Source organism: Mesocricetus auratus, unplaced genomic scaffold (genome assembly GCF_017639785.1).
Source record: "Mesocricetus auratus isolate SY011 unplaced genomic scaffold, BCM_Maur_2.0 Super-Scaffold_100010, whole genome shotgun sequence".
NCBI classification, from domain to species: Eukaryota; Metazoa; Chordata; class Mammalia; order Rodentia; family Cricetidae; genus Mesocricetus; species Mesocricetus auratus.
Genome location: NW_024429194.1, coordinates 45,546,378 through 45,564,754, shown reverse-complemented (window position 1 = coordinate 45,564,754; position 18,377 = coordinate 45,546,378). Strand labels below are relative to the sequence as shown.

At 39.0% G+C, this 18,377-nt stretch overlaps 1 protein-coding gene across 2 annotated transcripts in view; it reads left to right on the top strand.

The window, feature by feature from the left end:
* Pard3b (par-3 family cell polarity regulator beta) overlaps positions 1–18,377 on the top strand; it is a 953,942-nt gene that overhangs the window by 543,111 nt on the left and 392,454 nt on the right. For both annotated transcript variants that reach the window (XM_013113796.3, XM_005070579.4), the window contains 3 exons: positions 2,314–2,484; positions 6,640–6,772; positions 11,513–11,612. In XM_013113796.3, the coding sequence (XP_012969250.1) occupies positions 2,314–2,484; positions 6,640–6,772; positions 11,513–11,612 (404 nt within the window). The remainder of the gene's footprint in view (positions 1–2,313; positions 2,485–6,639; positions 6,773–11,512; positions 11,613–18,377) is intronic.

Genomic DNA, 18,377 nt, shown 5'->3' with positions numbered 1-18,377 from the left:
ATAGTAAACATATCCTATTTGCATGTATTCTAGATGGCTGAAACCTAGAATGCAACTGGAAGTAAGTTTATGTTAATAGCCGTTGGTATGAGCTTTAATGTACAATTGTTTTCTTCTCACATCTTCCTTCTCATTAAATTCTTTCTCAAATTCCTTCAGTTTTTATTGTTCCTCTTCCTGTCATAGCGGATGAGGTGTCCTCCCAGTTGACAGACCACTACAGATCTCAACTCTGGCCCATTTCCTGATAACAGTGCCAGTGTCCATATCCTATTCTTCTCCTTCCTCCGCATCTTTAAAATCTGCACATCAGCTTCCAGACACATTAGGAGAATTTTAGTGACAAGATTCAGCCCATCATATGATAAATTGGAACAGATCCAGCTGTGCTTCATTTCGTGTGACTAAACCATTAAGGCTGTGTTGTTTTACCCATCTCACCATTTCACAGAGGCTTAATCCTATTCTTTGTATGCCTAATTCACAATTGGATAGCAGAGAAGAGGAGATTTCTTTCTTGGTAATTTAGGGTAAAGGTTAAGTGAAGTCCCAAAGCCAGAGGGAGGAAACATTAAGTTCCCATGAGGAAGGCCTGGGAAGGGTTTATATCTGATCTTACACACCCCCTATTGATCCCATCGCCTGGCCATCTCAATGCTGTCCTCAAGTGAGCAAGTACTCCTTTGAGTGGCTCTGCAATCTTGTGTTGCCAGGCTCCATCCACCAGGTGATGTGTAGGACATCTCTAAATGTTCTCTAGACCAACATCTGTCACTCCTTTTCTTTCCCTGTTCCTTAGGGAACAATTCCTCTGGCCATCTGCCTTTGTATCAGTCTAAACCTACCAACTAGGCTAAGAGTTTTCTCTCTGGGGCTCAATGACTGCCTTCCAGTCTTTACTGTGCTTCTGTTGTGTTCATGTCTCAGGGAGGTTTCTGGTTTTGTTTTGGTTTTGGTTTTTACTTCCTCTTCATTTTCGCATTATATTCTGTGCATTTGAACTTCCATCCGTGATAACTCTTATTGCAAGAATTCTTTTGCATTTAGTTAAGCACTTCCCATCTATAGCTAAAAGAAGATAGGTTACCAATGGGAGAAGGACTGATGGGCCAAAGCTCATAAAAGCTAAGCTTGAGCAAGTCTCATCTGACATGCTATAGTGACCCTAGGCAAGTTATCATTATAAGTCCATGATTCTGATTATTTTTGTGGAAAATTTTATAAAAACACAAATCTCCTTAACTTCTTGGGTCACAGGAGGCAGTTAATGGAAGAAGTGAAGTACTAGGCATACCTTCTCCTATTTCTGTTAAATGTATTAACATCAGCTGCTGGACAGGATTCCTGATTTTATATGAACCTTGTGGCTTTCTGAGTGTCAAGTAGTATAGGACAGTTTCCAGTCACCAGTCTATAAACACTGAGTCTTCCTAGGGAGGGGATGCACTGTGGTCTGCCCAAGCTTTTTTCCTGAAATGCTGCCCTCCCAGTTTATCTGCCACTGCTGGAGACATCAGTGACAGAAGGCTTCTGGTTGAAGATGACTTCTGAATGAACTGTCTTGAGTGGTGGAAAGATATGTGAGGCTGACTCTCCACACATCGGGGTTTCTGGTGCTTGGTGGTAAATGCTGTCTCTTCAAGGAAATGCTGGATGAAAGTATTTATTAGCCTGAACATCTCAGGAAAAAACCTGACAATTCCCTTTGCCAAGCTTTCCTCCTAGAATTAGGGTGAATTGGTCCTTCACTACACACATCTGCGTTCTTCTGCAAACTAATTGATGAGTAAGTTTGTGCTTGTGTTAGAAAAAATTATAGGAGGAATCTGTTCTCTCCATTCAATAGGGTTAGCAAGGAAATCTAGGAGAGACATTATGATTCCAAGCACGCAGCTTTTAAGCAAGTCTCTCCATGCCTAAAAATGCAAACCCTCCTTGTGTGAGATAACTACTGCCTTTGTTTCTTAACCCCTGTTCCTTGAGTCTCAGTGGGGTCTTTGCAAAAGCAAATGGCAGAAGTGTGCTAAATTCATATGCTTGCCAGACAGAGATTTAGATAAGAAACATCAGAAATGTCTACATTTTAGCCTTGGACTCTAAGATTTCTAAAAATAACTTCTTTCACACAGATCACAATTGTTAGTATTTATGACTGCTTGACAAGTTCCAGAACCTCTTCCTGCCGTTGAAAAGAGATCATTCCTAAGAATTAAGCTTTGACTCTCTCATCTTCATACTTGAACTTTTTCTCCAAATAGTACCTGTCATCACCATGCTTTCTTGTCTCACGCTGTTTTCTTCACTCTGCCTCAGGATGGCCGTCTGAGAACGAACGACCAACTGATTGCTGTTAATGGGGAAACTCTTCTGGGAAAGTCTAACCATGAAGCTATGGAAACATTGAGGAGATCGATGTCCATGGAAGGAAACATCCGGGGCATGATCCAGCTGGTGATACTGAGGAGGCTGGAAAGACCGCTGGAGGTGACACCATTCTTGAATTTCCTGAAAATTGTTTAAATGGCCACCAGAATGTACAGACTCCATCACTCATGTGGTAGATTGACATTTACTGAGTTTGAACTTGGGGAAATATGTACCAGATAAGCTGTGATGAACCTGCGAAAGAAACAAATGGTTGTATATTTTAGATACAATGTAAAAGCATGAAAAATGCATATAAAGTAAATCAGTTATCAAATATCATGGGTCTGTGTTTACTTCGGCTTATATTTGGAAATTCCTACGGTTCTGGACTTATTAAAAAAGCATCTTTCTTAATACAACTTTTAGTGGTATGCTAGCAATGCCCATATCTTAAAAAGTTCCAGACTGGATGGATATATACAATGTTTAATTTGAAGATTATTATAATGTAATCAAATCTCTATATTCTCCCCTATAATCTACACAGATAATACAGACCTGAGGAGTAACTAAGTTAAAGTTGATCTGTTGAGCATTTTATTTTATTTTATCGAATAAATGGGAAGTCTTATTTCTTTTTAAGTATTTGATCATGATGTATAAATGTCAAGAAAATGTCCACTTACATATGAACCTTAGATATAAAATAATACAGTATAAAATAATATAATATAAAAAATTCTTAAATGCTGATATCTGAAAACATTTTGTTTACACAAAATTATAAATAAAATTATTCTTAAAAAACATGTAAAGGATTAAGTATTAAATGTTCCTAAGAATTACTTCAGGAAAAAATAAGTTCATAAAAATTAATAAAAATATCAGCACATAATATCTTTTCATATTAGGATAATGCCTAAGACCAAAATATGTTTCTGTACTACAACTGTGTGTAGAGTAAAAGTATATTCTACTGGAAAACTAATATCAAACATTGTTTTTAGTAGTAAGTTCAACTGAAATTTAAAAATGAAAGGTTATCAAAATGAAATATATGTCAGTGTTATAATATGGATTACTAGTGCTAAAATCCTCAATTTGCTATTACTGGATCATGAAAATACACTGTTAAGGTGAGTGCTCAATGTGTCATGAAAATACACAGCTATTGCAAGTGCTCCATGTGTATAAAACAGGTACTGGTACCCGCTTTTCTGCTTTTTCCACTGTTGGAGCTCCCAACACATGTTGCTAAATGAATGGAAAAGCTGCGTCTGAAACGCACGCACTTCATCCGACAGAGTGGTCTCAAGTAGTGAGATGATAGACCAGTTCTCCCTTTGCTCTGTTATCAACTACCGAGGAAGAGTAACTGTACCTTTTATGCTCTTTTGTACATAACCTTGTAGATGTTAAATAAATGTAAATTGGCCAATTACTGGAGACTATATATAATGAATGAGCTTGTTTTCCACATGTGCGTCTGCTTAAGTGACAGAGCCTTCATGAATATTTAATGGGCTTCACTTACGTACATAGTTTGAATGTCCTCTTCTCCTGCTCCCTAACATGAGAAAGGGGCCTGTCTGCTGTAATTTGGTCCTTCCTATAGAGTTCTGGGATACAAGGAACCCACTTATTGAAGAGTGATATGAAGAATAGTATAAAGGAGGGCTCAGTCATCCCTTCTTATATATCTGAATATTATAGCTTCCTTTAACAAAGATACTTCAACTAAGAAAAGATTGGACAATGCTGCTAGGGTGCCATATTCATACAGAGGTCAAGAACTAAAGAAAAAGAGAAAGGAATGAGTGTGGCTTTAATAGATTTAGAGGTAGCTTTACCTTTCCTCTTCCCTCATTCCATGTCTTCCTCTAAAATGCATGTGAATGGCAGTGGGTGAATGTGATACCCTGGCCCATGGAGTTGGGGTACTTTGCCATCAGCATTTGTCTCTAGTGTGGTATCTCCATCTTTATTTCCATAGTCTAGAGTGGAATGGGATTGGCAGTATCCCCTCAGAAGAAAGTATTAACTTTCAGTTCATTACCCATCCTCAGATGTGTCTTGTTAATATAGTTCACCAGGGAATCGATCAGGAATAGGAACTGTTACAAAAAGCAATTTTTATGAGGACATTTAAACATAGATCCATTTTCTTCCCCTAATATTTACATGCTTTCCATGGGGAATGAGCCGGCACTTGACGTTCAGCTGTAGAGAATCTTTGGGGTAGCCGTGAAGATTAAAGAGTCTTATTCCATATAACGACAGAAGCCTAATGTACAGCTTATATTTATTAAATTAAAAAAATCAGCTATGTGATCTCCTGTATCTGCCTCACCATGTCATGCATATGCTGTGCATAGTGTGTGCTGGGCACACTGGCTTTCGGTCTATTCTCCCACGGAGCAGCAAGTGCCCTCTGGTCCATAGAAAAGCATCCATAACCCAGAGGAGGTCTAAGCACTGCTCAGACATCAGGGCAAATCAATTAGTTAGATTTGGCAAGAATGCCAGCGTAATTGCTGGAACATTATACGGATATTGAAAAGAAATGAAGATGCTACTTAAGAAAAGTCAAAATATAAAGTTGTTATTTTTCCCCCACATTAGCCAGTTGTACAAGATAGGTAAACAGTTTTGATGAGAAGCTCAGGAAGAATACATAATGAGCCCTTGATTGAATCAGAATCGTTTTGAACAGAAGCATGTTTTCAAAGGATAAGCTTCAGGAGGGATTGTGATTCTGTCTGTGCCTAGAGACTTGGTATTTAAAAATGGGTTATGACCTGGTTTTGTTTTTCTCTTTCCCTAAACATTTTTCTCCCTGCTGCAGCTCATCTTCAGAGAGGCAGAACATGTTTAAAAATCCATTATATTTTTTATTGGCTGGGACACTAATGGAGGCCTCCACGACAGCTCTATTTTACAGGCTGGATGCTTTAATTAGGCTGGTTACTGATCAGTTGTTGGGCTATTGATTGTGTCATTTATCAAAGAGGTAGAAAAGCAGAAAAAAATGTTTTTGTTCTTGTTGCTATTGTGAAGTGAGAACACAAGGCAATGCAAGGCGAGGCTACCTTTACCTGCCCACTGGGACTCTAGCTTTAAGCTAGGACTCACTGGTCTCCTGTACCTGCTGTGGCTGGACTAGCACTATGGCAGCCAACGGTAATATGGTTAAGTGTGGAAGAACTGTTAGAAGTCTTCATAAGAAGCTAATAGCCCTCTGCAGCTGAAAACATTTTAATTATTTAGGAAACAGAATAGAAGTGAATGCTTGTATATTTTGTTTAGCTAGATACTGACTTTTATTTTTTGTTACTAAAGAGGAAAAAGTAAAATCAACTGCATTGTTTTGGCCAAATGCTTTCCTGGAGATGGGAGCTTGGGGAGTAGCTCTGTGTTTGTGACATGTGCCTCTCACAAATGGCCAAGAGAAGAGCTATGGAATGACTTCCAAATCATTCATTTCCCTGAAATCTGTTAGGGAGACAAATAGTAGGCACGAGAGCAAAAGACAGCTCGCTGTCATCACAGTCAGCCTGAAAGCCTGAGTTCTTTGTTGTCGGCTGCCTCTTGTTACCTCTTCAACACCTGGGGAAGATGGTCTGTGGGGTGTTATTCTGGATACAGCAGTTTGCAGGAAACCGTGAATTTGTTTATAGACTGCCAGAATCCAAACAGGACAGAAAAACACAGAAGGAAAAAAAGGCTCTGGGGAGAACCACTGCCTGGCCCCATTACAGTTATTTACGGTAGCATCTGGCCAAAGCCTGGGGTCTGCAGTGGGACACAATCATGGCATTCTAGTGACAAAAACTGCTTGGGTTCTGACTTGTCCTAGAGCATATGCACTTATCTTGGGAGAAACAGTGGCAGAGGGAGAGAGGAACCAGCTGGTTGGCAGAGAAACACCCTTGGCATGAACTGTAGTCTCATATTGACACTGCCACAAGCTGTACTCCCAGATGGAGGAAAATTTGAAAGAAGGCAGTTGTAAGTGGGGAGAAAGAATAATAAAGTTAACCCTCTTTTGTGTTGGCTACCAACACTCATAATCCTTAACACTACATTGTCCATGCTGTTTGTTCCTTATTGAAAGATGTTTGAATGGACAAGGCCATTTTGATTTTTCACTGTTGAAGATATACATGCTTGAGACTTAAAAGAGGATTCAGACAAGGACCATTCTTGCTCTCTGCTTCAATTGTCCAAGTTGGAATGTATTTTTAAAATGTAATTTTTGTGTCTGTCCCTTAGGAGCTTGCAGAGTGTGGGGCACTCTCCAGACCATGTTTTGAAAACTGTCAAGAAGCTCTGAGCTCCTCCAAGCGAAATGATAGTAGTGTATCGTATCCATTTGGCACTTTCAGTCCACAAGATAAAAGAAAAGGTAAAGGCTCTCCATTTCCATCCTCTTCAAATAGAGCACAAAACCATGAACATGGCTTTTCATTGAGAAGGGGGGAAGGTATGGGGACAAAGAAAAGTTAATTAGGCAAAGTGCAGACTTTGTCACTCAGAGTCATGAGAACTGAGGGCTGGGTGAGAGCTTTGACTCAGAACTTGTGAATCAGATTCCTGGCAAGGCTTCCCGTTTAAGTGACAGTTTCTGTGCTTGCTGCCCCAAACATGAGGGTTTTGTATAAAACAAACCATGACTGGAGAATCAAAGATGGCAAACTGTGAGTGTTTTGAAGATGTTTTTAATCACTGAAAGTTATCAAGTCCTTTTAAAATCACATGAGTTTACATGAAGCCACAAACTGGTCATGATGTGACTCAGGTTTTTGTGCCTGGTCCCAAGATGAATGTGACAAATAGTGCAATAGCACAGCTTGGGGCCATCGACGTGGCAGCTGGACTGTTGTTGTCTGATGACACACTCTCTTATTACTGGAATGGATCACATTTCAAGTAGACTGCTGGATTTTCATCATTGTTCTTTCAAGCTTACGCTCCAGGTCACCCAGAAACTTGTTTTATCTCCCTCTTTCTCCTCTCTTTAATAGCTTTCACTTTTTATATGGCAAAAGCAATACATACATATTCATTGTAGAAATTTTAGAGGAAAGCATTAAAAAGAAAATTTAATATTACTCATCCCTCTATCTATCATAGTTCCTAATCAATAACATTTTATGTAGATCTTTCAAGCCTTCTCCTCATGCAGATATGTATACATAAAAAGAAAGTAAAATGAAATGTACTATAGGTAATTTCTAAGAAGTTTTTTCTTCACTTGATACCACATGATGAGTATCTTATGTATCACTGAATTTTCTACAGCCTCGTGTGCAGTGGTGGCATGGTCTACTACTGTGTTTTTAGATGCCTAAGATGTTACCAAACTATAATGACATCCCAAACTCTGATATTCTCTCAGAATGAACTTGTAAATCTGAGATTGCTTCCGCACTCAACTATTTCATCTGAGTGAGATATTGGGGCAGGGGTTCCTCTGAAAGTTTTCTATTTTAAGTTTGTTTGATATGTTGTTAAGCAATTTACATTCAAATTCAAAGTGGGTCATATTATTAGCCTCATTTCACAGGTAAAGATATAGAGAGTCTGTGAGGATAAATAATTACCTAAGACTATGCATACTTGATACACTCAGAGCCTGGATTCAATTCCTATTTCTGGCTTTGGTTCATCTCAGTCATGGCAAAGGCCCTGCCTTGTATTCATTCTTCCCTTGGAACCACTGAAGTCTTTCTACCTAATCCTAAGAGTGCCTGTGAAATGCTGACTTTACCTTGTAACCAAATAAAAAGAATTACTTAGTATGTGCTGGCTTACCTTAAGTAAATTCCACTATCCACAAAGCAGGGAGGGAAGAGAATTTATCTGTAGAATGCAGAGCATCCTTAGAACTCTTTATGCTTTATATCTGCATTAAAAAAGTGAGTCCTTTGTTGTCAGCAATCACAGATAATCTCTGGGTAAGATTTTTGTATTTTTTTCTCTTCTAAAACATCGATGTTGATAGAACAACTTCCATAACTATAAAAAGAAAACAACAGCAACAATACCCAAACAAACAAACAGACAAACCAAAACCCACTCATCAGTGACCTGCAAGGTACCGGCTTCATTTCCAATCCTGACTCCCCAAGTTGGTGTGAAAATCCCAGCTCCTTCAAGACCTTTCTCATATGAGCTAGAGAATTTCTGGTAGTGCCTGCTATGGAATAGTGTGGTATTCTAACATAGTAAGGGAGGATAAACTGCATCCTTGCTGTAAGCCTCTTATGCAACTAACCATTGTTGACTTGAAAAAATAAAGTCTAGATATTATTAGATCCCTGTGTGTCTATACTATATTACCAGGTTGCCCAAATTCAACTTTTCATAGCAAGAACTCATTGCATTTTCAGTTAGAAGTTGAGTGATAAGCTTACAATTGGTGCAAGCCAACTGACTTAGAGATTTTATGAACATTCTAGAATTAAAATAGCATCATGCTGCTCTCATCATGTCTATTGTCTCTCTTCAAGTCTTAACATTTTTCACTTTGAGAAATTCCAAGATGCCTTGAGTTTCAGAGTCAGCAAAGGTGCTACATGCCATGGATACTTGTGATACTATGATAGTGGCCTTACCTCAACTGACTGGAAAGGGTCTCTCTTAGCAGAGCATGGTTAACTTGACACAATGTAGCCTCTAGTGAGGATAGCAGCTTGGACAGCCAAAACATTAACTTTCCTCTTTCCCCTTTAAGGTCTTTATGTGTTTATGAGTTGATACACTGTGTTCTATCTAATTTTGTGATAGTAGTACATACTACCCACAGTTTGCTCAGTATTTTACTTTTTATTCTTTCCAAGCTGCTACATAGAAAAGGAATTTTTAGAATAACATTTGTAAAATTGGAACACCAGAAAATTCATATTTGTATTAGAAAATTGTTAGCTAGGCCTCCTATGGAGGCAGTGTGGTGCTCCAGGATAGCAGTGGGATGGAGGCTGTGTCCCCGGGGCTTTCTCTAAGCTGGTTAGACATCTGAATAGTCATGAGGTGTACCAACAGTGTGCTTCATGCTGATGGACAGAGCCTCAGCACAACCCGCCTCTAGCTGTGACCTTTCTTCTCTTTGCCTTCCTCACCTTTACACTCTGGGCCTGCAGTGTCTCCACTTTTGCCTCAGATGACAGCTCAGGTGACCCACGACCCAAATCCTTCCAGTCATCCACTGAGTAAGGTCTTTCCTCCCTACCTCGTACCGGACATTCTCACTTTGTGCTCTGTTCTGCTGTATCCATATTCCTCGGAGGATTTTGGAGAAATAACAAAATCCCCCTAATGTTTATGTTTATAGGAACCAAAGTGCATCCATCACTCTATAGCAGGAGGCACTCTGCATTGTTGATCAGAAATTGAATTCTCCTTCTCAATTTGGCTAGTGTTGATTGAACACCTTTATGTTGTCAAATACCATCAGGAAGACAGATATGTGTGCAATGCTGCATCACTATTATTACCCTCAAGAAGAGTCTAAGGTGGGGTCATCAAGCTCTCTAAACTTGGCCGTTGTAGTGCAGAAGCAACTAAAGCAAGTGTGCAAATAAAGGAGTGAGGCTATTTTCAACAAAATTTTATTTAAAAGCCAAATATTGTGCTAATTTCAGACCAGGGCCATAGCTTTCTTCTCCTATTTAAAGGCATGGTTTCTCATCTCTCAGATATTTCTTGATTAGATGGACTCTACGTAACAAAAAATACTATGGTAACTAAAGAGGGTCATTTAGCCAACAATAACTTAGTGACTAGAAGTCACACTGTCAATGTTCACATTTGTGTGTGTGTGTGTGTATGTGTGTGTATTAAGAGTATATTTATACAGTCAATTAAATTCAGAAGTATTGTTTTTATGAGATTAGAGTTCTACACTTGCATACCTGATACAAAGCTTAACAAAGGTGTCAAGAGAAGAAAAGTCCATACAGAGTCTAAGCATGTTGTACACAGAGTCAACCAACATGATATTTGCCTCTACTCCTGTCACCACACTAAGCAAAACAGCTAGGCCCTAGATATACACTCAAAGTTAAAGTGATGCCTTTAATAAGACTCTAAAACTCCTAAAAAAGAAGCTTTAGAAGAGACAAAAGAGAAGACAAGGAGGAATTTACCTTCAGTCTAGTTAGAAAAATGTTGATGAATAGATTACAGCTTGATAACTCAATAGATAGCTGTGTTCACAAAAATAGATCACGATAGATATGATATAGGACTTGGTTTATCCTACTAATGCACAAACCTGAACACTAATGGATAAAGACAGAAATCATCGACCATGGGAGCTTGATGGAAGAAGAATGTTTTGTAGTCATGAATGTCCAGACAGTGGCTCATTCTAACAACTTGTCAATAGGCTTTTGGGAGACATTTAGGAAAAGGATATAATCTGCAGTTCTCATTCATCCATAGCTATTTCGTTGTTGTAGTAAAGGAAAGAATATTGAGCGTGAACAATGTGATTAGCACAATGTCTGACCCACAGTGTCTTGTCAGAATTCACTTCTTACTGGTAATAGTGACCATCAGAGTGCATGTTACTTTTCCACTACTGAAGAGCCTGTAGAAGAGTGCCATGCTCTATCTAGTAGGAAGCCCCAAATCCAGACTCCAGTCTTTACAATACCTTGGGGCACAGATAGAGATAGTGGACCTTTTCTCTCTGCTTTGTCTAAACAGTGAACAACACACATCATCTCAAGGCATTTCCTTCAGCATTTTTTCCCCACTCAGGTAAATGCTTGAATTATAGTTCAGAGTATTCATAACAAAACCATAATTATGAAAACATTAAGGTATAAAAAACGTGTTTTATGAGTCTCCTACAAGTCAGGGGCATTGTTAGGTACCAAGCTGTCACAAGTAACAAAAGGTCATCGAGATGTGTGAATTTATTTGTCACAGTGACCAGTGAGTGGGTCACACACAGAGACACTCTAGGAGGCACAGGTCATTGCAGCCAGGTAGCATTCATGTGAGACCTTCCATTCCAGGTGAAGCTTTATTGATTTCAAAGTTGCTTTATGTGTCTGAGAGATAGACTGAAACAAAAGTAGGCACTGAATCCTTCTCCCTCTGGCTTACTACAGCTTTATTTGTTCCTTGTTTACAGACCTATTGCTTCCCAATGATGGGTGGGCTGAGAGTGAAGTACCGCCATCCCCGCCACCACATCCTGGTCTGGAATGGGGCCTTGAAGATTACGGCCACAGGTATCGATAAAATGATATATATAAATGTTCCCTGTTATACTTTTTCTGGGAAAACTCAGCAACCTTATTTTAACTCTATTTCTTTCCAGAATGGAAATCTCACAGTCTCCATTTTTCCTTTTGGGTGAAAGGTTTTTTTCTGGCTAACAGCTTACATTGCTCATAATTGGCTTCCTGGAAATTTTGAGATTCATCTAATGTAATTAACATCACTAAGAAAATAGCTGAAGTTTCTTTTACAAGTTTGAAGACCAGAGAAGCAGAGCTCAAAGAAAACTTACATAGGAAGGTACAAAATAAAACCAAAAAAATCATGAAGCCTCAGGTTCTCTTTACTTTGTAATTGGCAAACCTAAAAGGATTTTTATAAAATAGATGCTCCAAGAAAGTTAATGGAACCTAAAAATTAAAGCAACACCATATAATCTAAGATATTGAAAAGGGTACCCAATATTATAGCCACTCTGTAATAGAAACTAGAAAATCAATAACTTTTAGACTTACACAAGCATGAGAGGGGAAGATTTACTAAGCATACATACTGTTTGACTAGGGCAATTCATAGATTGTGTTCTTCTGATGAGTTTTAAAAATCATTAAATTGTCTCTTTGCTATTTTCTGTATTTATTATGGTTGTTAAAAAACTGTATTTTATTCCATTCTGTTTCCCATGATAATCCTGTGAAATTTCTTCTTCTTTTCTTTTATTTCCTTTATTTCTTTCTTTTTTTGCAGCATTGCTGGTGTCATTTCCATTATGCTCTTTAATGCAATCTGCTAAAATAAATAAATAAGTAAATAAATAAATAAAGCGACATGACAGTGCAGCCAACTCTATCATAGGGAAGCTACCTATGTTGTATTACCTCTGATTCTTGTAGTTTTGAAATCAGTTATTTTCCTTGAAACAGTACCATGAATTCCATTAAGAGTCACAATATGCTAAACCAGTACTGGTAGGGCTTTCTTAGAAAAACATGATGTAGTTAGTTTTGTTCATTTATTTACATTGTCTGTCTTGATCCTGAATCCAAAATGAATTTGATAATGTCCAGAAATCTCTGACCTGGTTGGGAGGTGGTAACACACATCTTTAATCCCAGTACCTGGAAGGGAGAGGCAGGTGGATCTCTGTGAGTTCCAGGCCAGCCTGGTCTACAATGTGAGTTCCAGGATAGGCTCAAAATCTACAGAGAAACCCTGTCATGTAAAACAAGAACAACAACAAGAAAGAATTCTCTGACCCTGCCCAAAAGTCAATTCAAAATTGTTCAAAGATCTTAATTTAAAGCCTGAGACACTCAGACTGCTAGAGGAAAGCATAGTGAACAGACTTGAACACTTTTTGAACAGGACTTCATCAACACAGAAAATAGTTCCAAGAATTGACCAATGGAAATGGATAGAATTAAAGTTTCTGCACAAAAACGGAAACTGTCTTCAGAAAAGTTACACAGCCTACCGAATGGGAGAGTCTCAGTCAGCTCCCTCCTAGGCAGGGCTTGATATGCAGAAAACATTAATAATCTAGACTATATAAAGATCTTCAAAAATTAAGGACAAAAGAATGTACAGCTGCCTAATCAGTAAGTGGGCCAATGAAATGAACAGTGTTAAAAAAGAAGAAACACAAATAAATAATTCTTAAACATTCAGCACCCTTATGCACCAGGAAAGTGCAAATTAAACTTGAGGTTCTTTTTCACCCAAGTCAACATGAGTATTATCAAGAAGATAAACGATAGCAAATGATGGCAAGGACATAGGGATGAGAAACCCCTGTCCACTGCTGGGGGAAATATAAACTAGTGCAACCATTTTAGAACTTGGTGTGAAAACTTCTCTTTGAAACAGATAAAATTCACTACAGGAAACCACAACCAAGCCAAATGCAGAGTGGGAGCCCAGTCCCAAAGGATACATCTACAAAAACACACATGCACCTAAGGCCCAGGGAGTATTTCAGAAGAAAGGGTGGAAAAATCATAAGAATCAGAAGATCAGGGACTTTGCTGTAAGATTGTGTCTCTAGCAATATTGAAAGCTACATCCTTAAAGTCTCCCCAACATGACAGCCCAAACATGAACTAGAAAAGGATGACACCAACGAACATGCCAAAGTAGACGTATAAAGTACCATAAGGCCTCAGCCCTACACAAAGGCAACTGAGGAAAGTTGGGAGTGGGAGAGGTGGCCTTCCCTGTGGAAGAACACACCAGCTGGTTGTCTAGTGCCAAATGGTCAGTTCTGAAGACACACATACAGGAAACATTTTATATGGACTCAACAGGCTATACTTAAGAATATATGTATGTAGATAAATGCATGCATAACCAATGAGTGAAAAAGAGAGGGCATAGATTTGAAGGACAGTGGGGAGGGGTGTATGTATAGGTTTGGAGGGAGGAAAAGAAAGGGAGAAATATTATAATTAAATTATAATCTCAAAAATTAAGAAAGTACCTTCAAAAATTTCTATAACCAAGAAAAGAAGGGAAAATAGAATTAGAACTATCATATGACCCAGCAAAATCTGCACTTGACATATACCCAAGGGATTCTATCCTGCCACAGAGTCATTAGCAAAACCATGTTTATTGCTGTACTATTTATGATAGCAATGGAATGTCACCCAGCCTAGATGCTCATCTACAGGAAAATGGATAATGAAAATGTCACGTATATGCATATGTATGCATTTTCCTCAGCTATTATGAAGACAAAGTCAGGAAACTTGCAGGAGCATGGGTGGAACTGGAAAGTATATTAAGTGAGGTGACCCAAACTCAGAAAAACAAAACTCACATTCCTCTCTTATAATCAGATGTTACCTCTTAGTGTTTGTATGTATGTAGATAAGGGATTGGGTTGTGACAGTGGGTATAGACTATGAAACCAGATAGGCAGCCTCTTTTAAAGAGGGGAGCAAAAGGCACTGGGAAAGGGATGAGGGGGTCCCAAAGGTCGCATGTGACATCGAAGAGCACATAGGGTGGGATAGTACAGGGAGGGGACAGATGAGGAAGAAGTAGGGAAGAGAAATAATAACCAGATACTTTGTTTGACAAAGGTCATTATTAAACCTAACTTCTTGTAAGCTAATAAAAAACCCAAACCATTTTAAAGTAAAGATAAAAATGCACAGAAAGGTAAACACACAGCTCATTAAAAGGGAGAGATCAGTGTCAGATGCCCTGGGAGCGCAGAAGATTGAACCCCAACGCTGTCTGTAAGATGAAGGAAGGTTACATCGGATACAGAGTGATTTCATGGGAAAAGAGGGGGGCCATGTGGCAGGGAAGTGGCAGAAGGAAAGTCTTGATGAGAGAGGGAGGAATCCTGTGTTCAGTGTAGCTGAAACTTTGGTGTGTGGAGGAGGACTCCATGACAGGTGGTCAGCCATGTTCCATGAGCATCTTACTTCTCCGAAAACAGTGGAGAAGCACTGTTGGGAAGAGAGTGTTGAACCCTGAGCAATTTCAGGTGTGAAGGGGGAAACTGTAGCCAATGGGACTCGTTAGACATGAGAGTAGCAGAGTCTAAAAGGAAGGAGAAATTATATAGGTGGAAGGGACAGAGACGTTTCTGAGATGGATAAAACAAGACTTAAGGCTTTACAAGTCTTGCCCCTCCTGGGACCCTGTGACCTGTGCCATCCTGCAAGTCATTCTGTTGCCTAGGTAACCAGCAGCAGTAGGGTTTGGATGTGTGAGGAAAGAGGAAGGAATGGAATGGAGCCAGGGAAGTAGAGCAAGGAAGGCTGTCCCCTTGCCTTTCTTTCTTTTTTTAAAAATGTTTTTATTTAAATTAGAAACATACTTCAAATGTCAATCCCAGCTCCCCCCTCCCTTGTCCCTCCACCAGCCCCCTCACCCCTAGCCCAACCCCCACATCATTCCCCAGGGAGGGTGAGGCCTCCTTGGGGGTATCTCCAGAGTCTGTCATTTCATCCAGGGCAGGACCTAGGCCCTTCCCCATGTGTCCAGGCTGAGAGAGCATCCCCCCTTGCTTTTGGGGGTGGAGGCTTAAAACAACAAGAAATCAGAACTTGTTTCTGTTATCCAAATGTTTAGAATTCATGTGTTTGAATAAAAACAAAATATATGAGAAATGTTTATTTGCTGTGAAGTCTCAAGAAGTGGGTTAAAGCGAGACAATAACAAAATATGTTGCGTTTTTGTGCTGCCTAGTTTTTGTTAACTTGACACTAGCAGGAATTATTTAGGAGGAGGGACAGTCAATTGAGAAAATACCTCCATAAGATCAGACTGTAGGCAAGTCTGTAGAGGTATTTTATTGATTAATGATTGATATGGGAGTGCCCAGGTTACTGGGAATGGTATAGTGGTCCTAGGAGCTGTAAGAAAACAGAGCAGACCTTGGGGAGCAAACCAGTAAGCAGCAACCCCCCCCCGCCACTGTCTGCATGAGTTCCCTGGATACTGGACTGTATGCTGTAAAATGAAATAGACCCTTTCTTTCCCAAGGTGTTTTTGGTCATACTGATTTACCACAGTAACAGAAACCCTAACTAATACAATATTCTTAACAATTTAGAAAACATTTGGCTATTCCTTTATTGTTCATATTTTCTCAGTCATATCCCTCTCCCACGCACATACAAGTCCTAGATCCCTGAAGCTTCACACAATTTTCTTGGCAGGTCCTTCAAATCTCCCTCCCTGTCTTTTACTTTCAGAGCGTTCTCCTTGAACACCTACTCCTGACTCCTCTGTGTCTTTCATATTCCTGGTTTGTTACCATTTTCAGGACAACGGCATATGTTTCTTGCTGCCCTTATTTATTCATTATGCAGCATAATTTGACAAGAGTATCATTTCTATTTGAGAGATTCCCTGGTTGTTCATGCTGAAAACACAGCCTTTATCTGGGACATGTCTCTGGCCTGCTGTCAATGTCCAGTTTCTTACTGCAGCCCACTCAGCCATGAGAACATGCTAACCTCCTTCAAAATTAGAATATGTCATATTTTATAGTTAATCATTGTGTCACCCTCACTCCAAATGCTTTCGATATGTAGCATAAAATTGCAAACGATTGTAACCATCTAACTTACATGGCTAAAATATTTTCACATTAACTAATTCAATACTGCACTCATTATTTCAGTGTGCTATCTGCTGACATTGGCTCTAATCCCATCACATCTCGTATTACCCTCACCTCCCTGCTTAAATATCTGCCAATCTGACTTCAGCTTTGTTTTGCATTTCCATTTTGTACCATGGTAAAAGGGATCCTGCTAAATGAATGTTTTCAAACTGAGCATTTGGACGCATTGAAAATAATGGTAACAGATGTATATAACATCAAACTAATGGATGTAATCAGACACATGCATATATGTGTAAATGATTTACAACATTCATATGTATAGTGCAGCTTTCATTTATCCTATTTTCCTCAATTATATCCTAATATTCTTATAGGAATATATTTGCTTTGTTTGAGCAGATTCTAACTTGATACTGTATCAAATGTTACCCCCACCCTATTTGTAGAACAGGGGAGGTAAGAATGATTATTTTCCAAAACTTTAAAAATTTTGAGCTCTTATTCCTGGCATGTCAATTATTGCCAAATTTGAAAAGATTATTTAAGAGGCTGAATTGGATTAAGCAATACATTCATCAGTTGGGTAGATTCCCATAGTCTGCCATGAGCAGAGTGCTTTAAATGCAGTGAGATCTTTGTTTTAAAGAGGAATATTCATGTCTGTCCTAAACATCTTCCCTGAAGGCTCTCATTAAAGTGTACAGCATCTGCTCCAATTAACTACTTGGTTTTCTTTCATTTCATCACATCTACCGCTCAGAGGAAACAAAAGCAAACCTAAAATGCAAGTTACTTGGGCGACTGATCAGATATTCAATTTAAAAGGAAGACAATGTTTGTGTGTTCAAGCTTGTATTTTAACCCAAACTTGTGAACTCAGGTTCCGACTTTGCCCTTGAGCAGCTGTGTGACCTTGGGCCATCAGTCCCCTTCTTTGGGCCTTAGACTCTTATCTAATAGATGGGTGACCTTTAATCCCTTCTGCCTCAAGCCTTTGAATTTGTAAAGATCGTGTGTCTTGCTGACATTAAACCTGCATCACCATACAAGATCAAAGCATAAAATCTATGTACACATAAAGGATGGGTAACACATGTAAAGACACATGATCCTGCAGCACCAAAGCCTGAGGGGGTCTCTTGATCCACTGCTATCTCTGAATTCTGTAAAATTGTGGGAAAAATGGGAGTATTCCCATTAGACCACGTAGGCATCAGTAACACTAAATGAGTTAAGGACTCTGGGGCAGAGTTGGTATGCTCTGCCATCACTAGGTATGACGTCTATAGCACTTGAAGCCTTCCTCTATTGATAATGCACCCAGATACCAAGAAAGAAACCCTCAGAATCTTTGTAACACTAAAGAGTCAATTCAAATTTTCTGCATAGTTTCCATGAAAACAGGTATAATCTTTGCATTGGAGAGAACCCCAGGTCCTTATTCAAAAACCACCTTGACGAACAGAAATAAAAAAGAAAGCTATTAGGTACTTATTAATTCTAAAATATGACTAACATATTTTTTACCAGGTGGTAGATATTACTCTCAGTATTTTGTATATCTGGATTTATTTAAACCTTTATGAAGGCCTTATAGAGACCTTCTATTACTGCACATTTTATAGATGAGGTTACTAAGGCCAAAGGGTGAAAAATATAGTTATACTCCTTTTATGTATAAGGACAG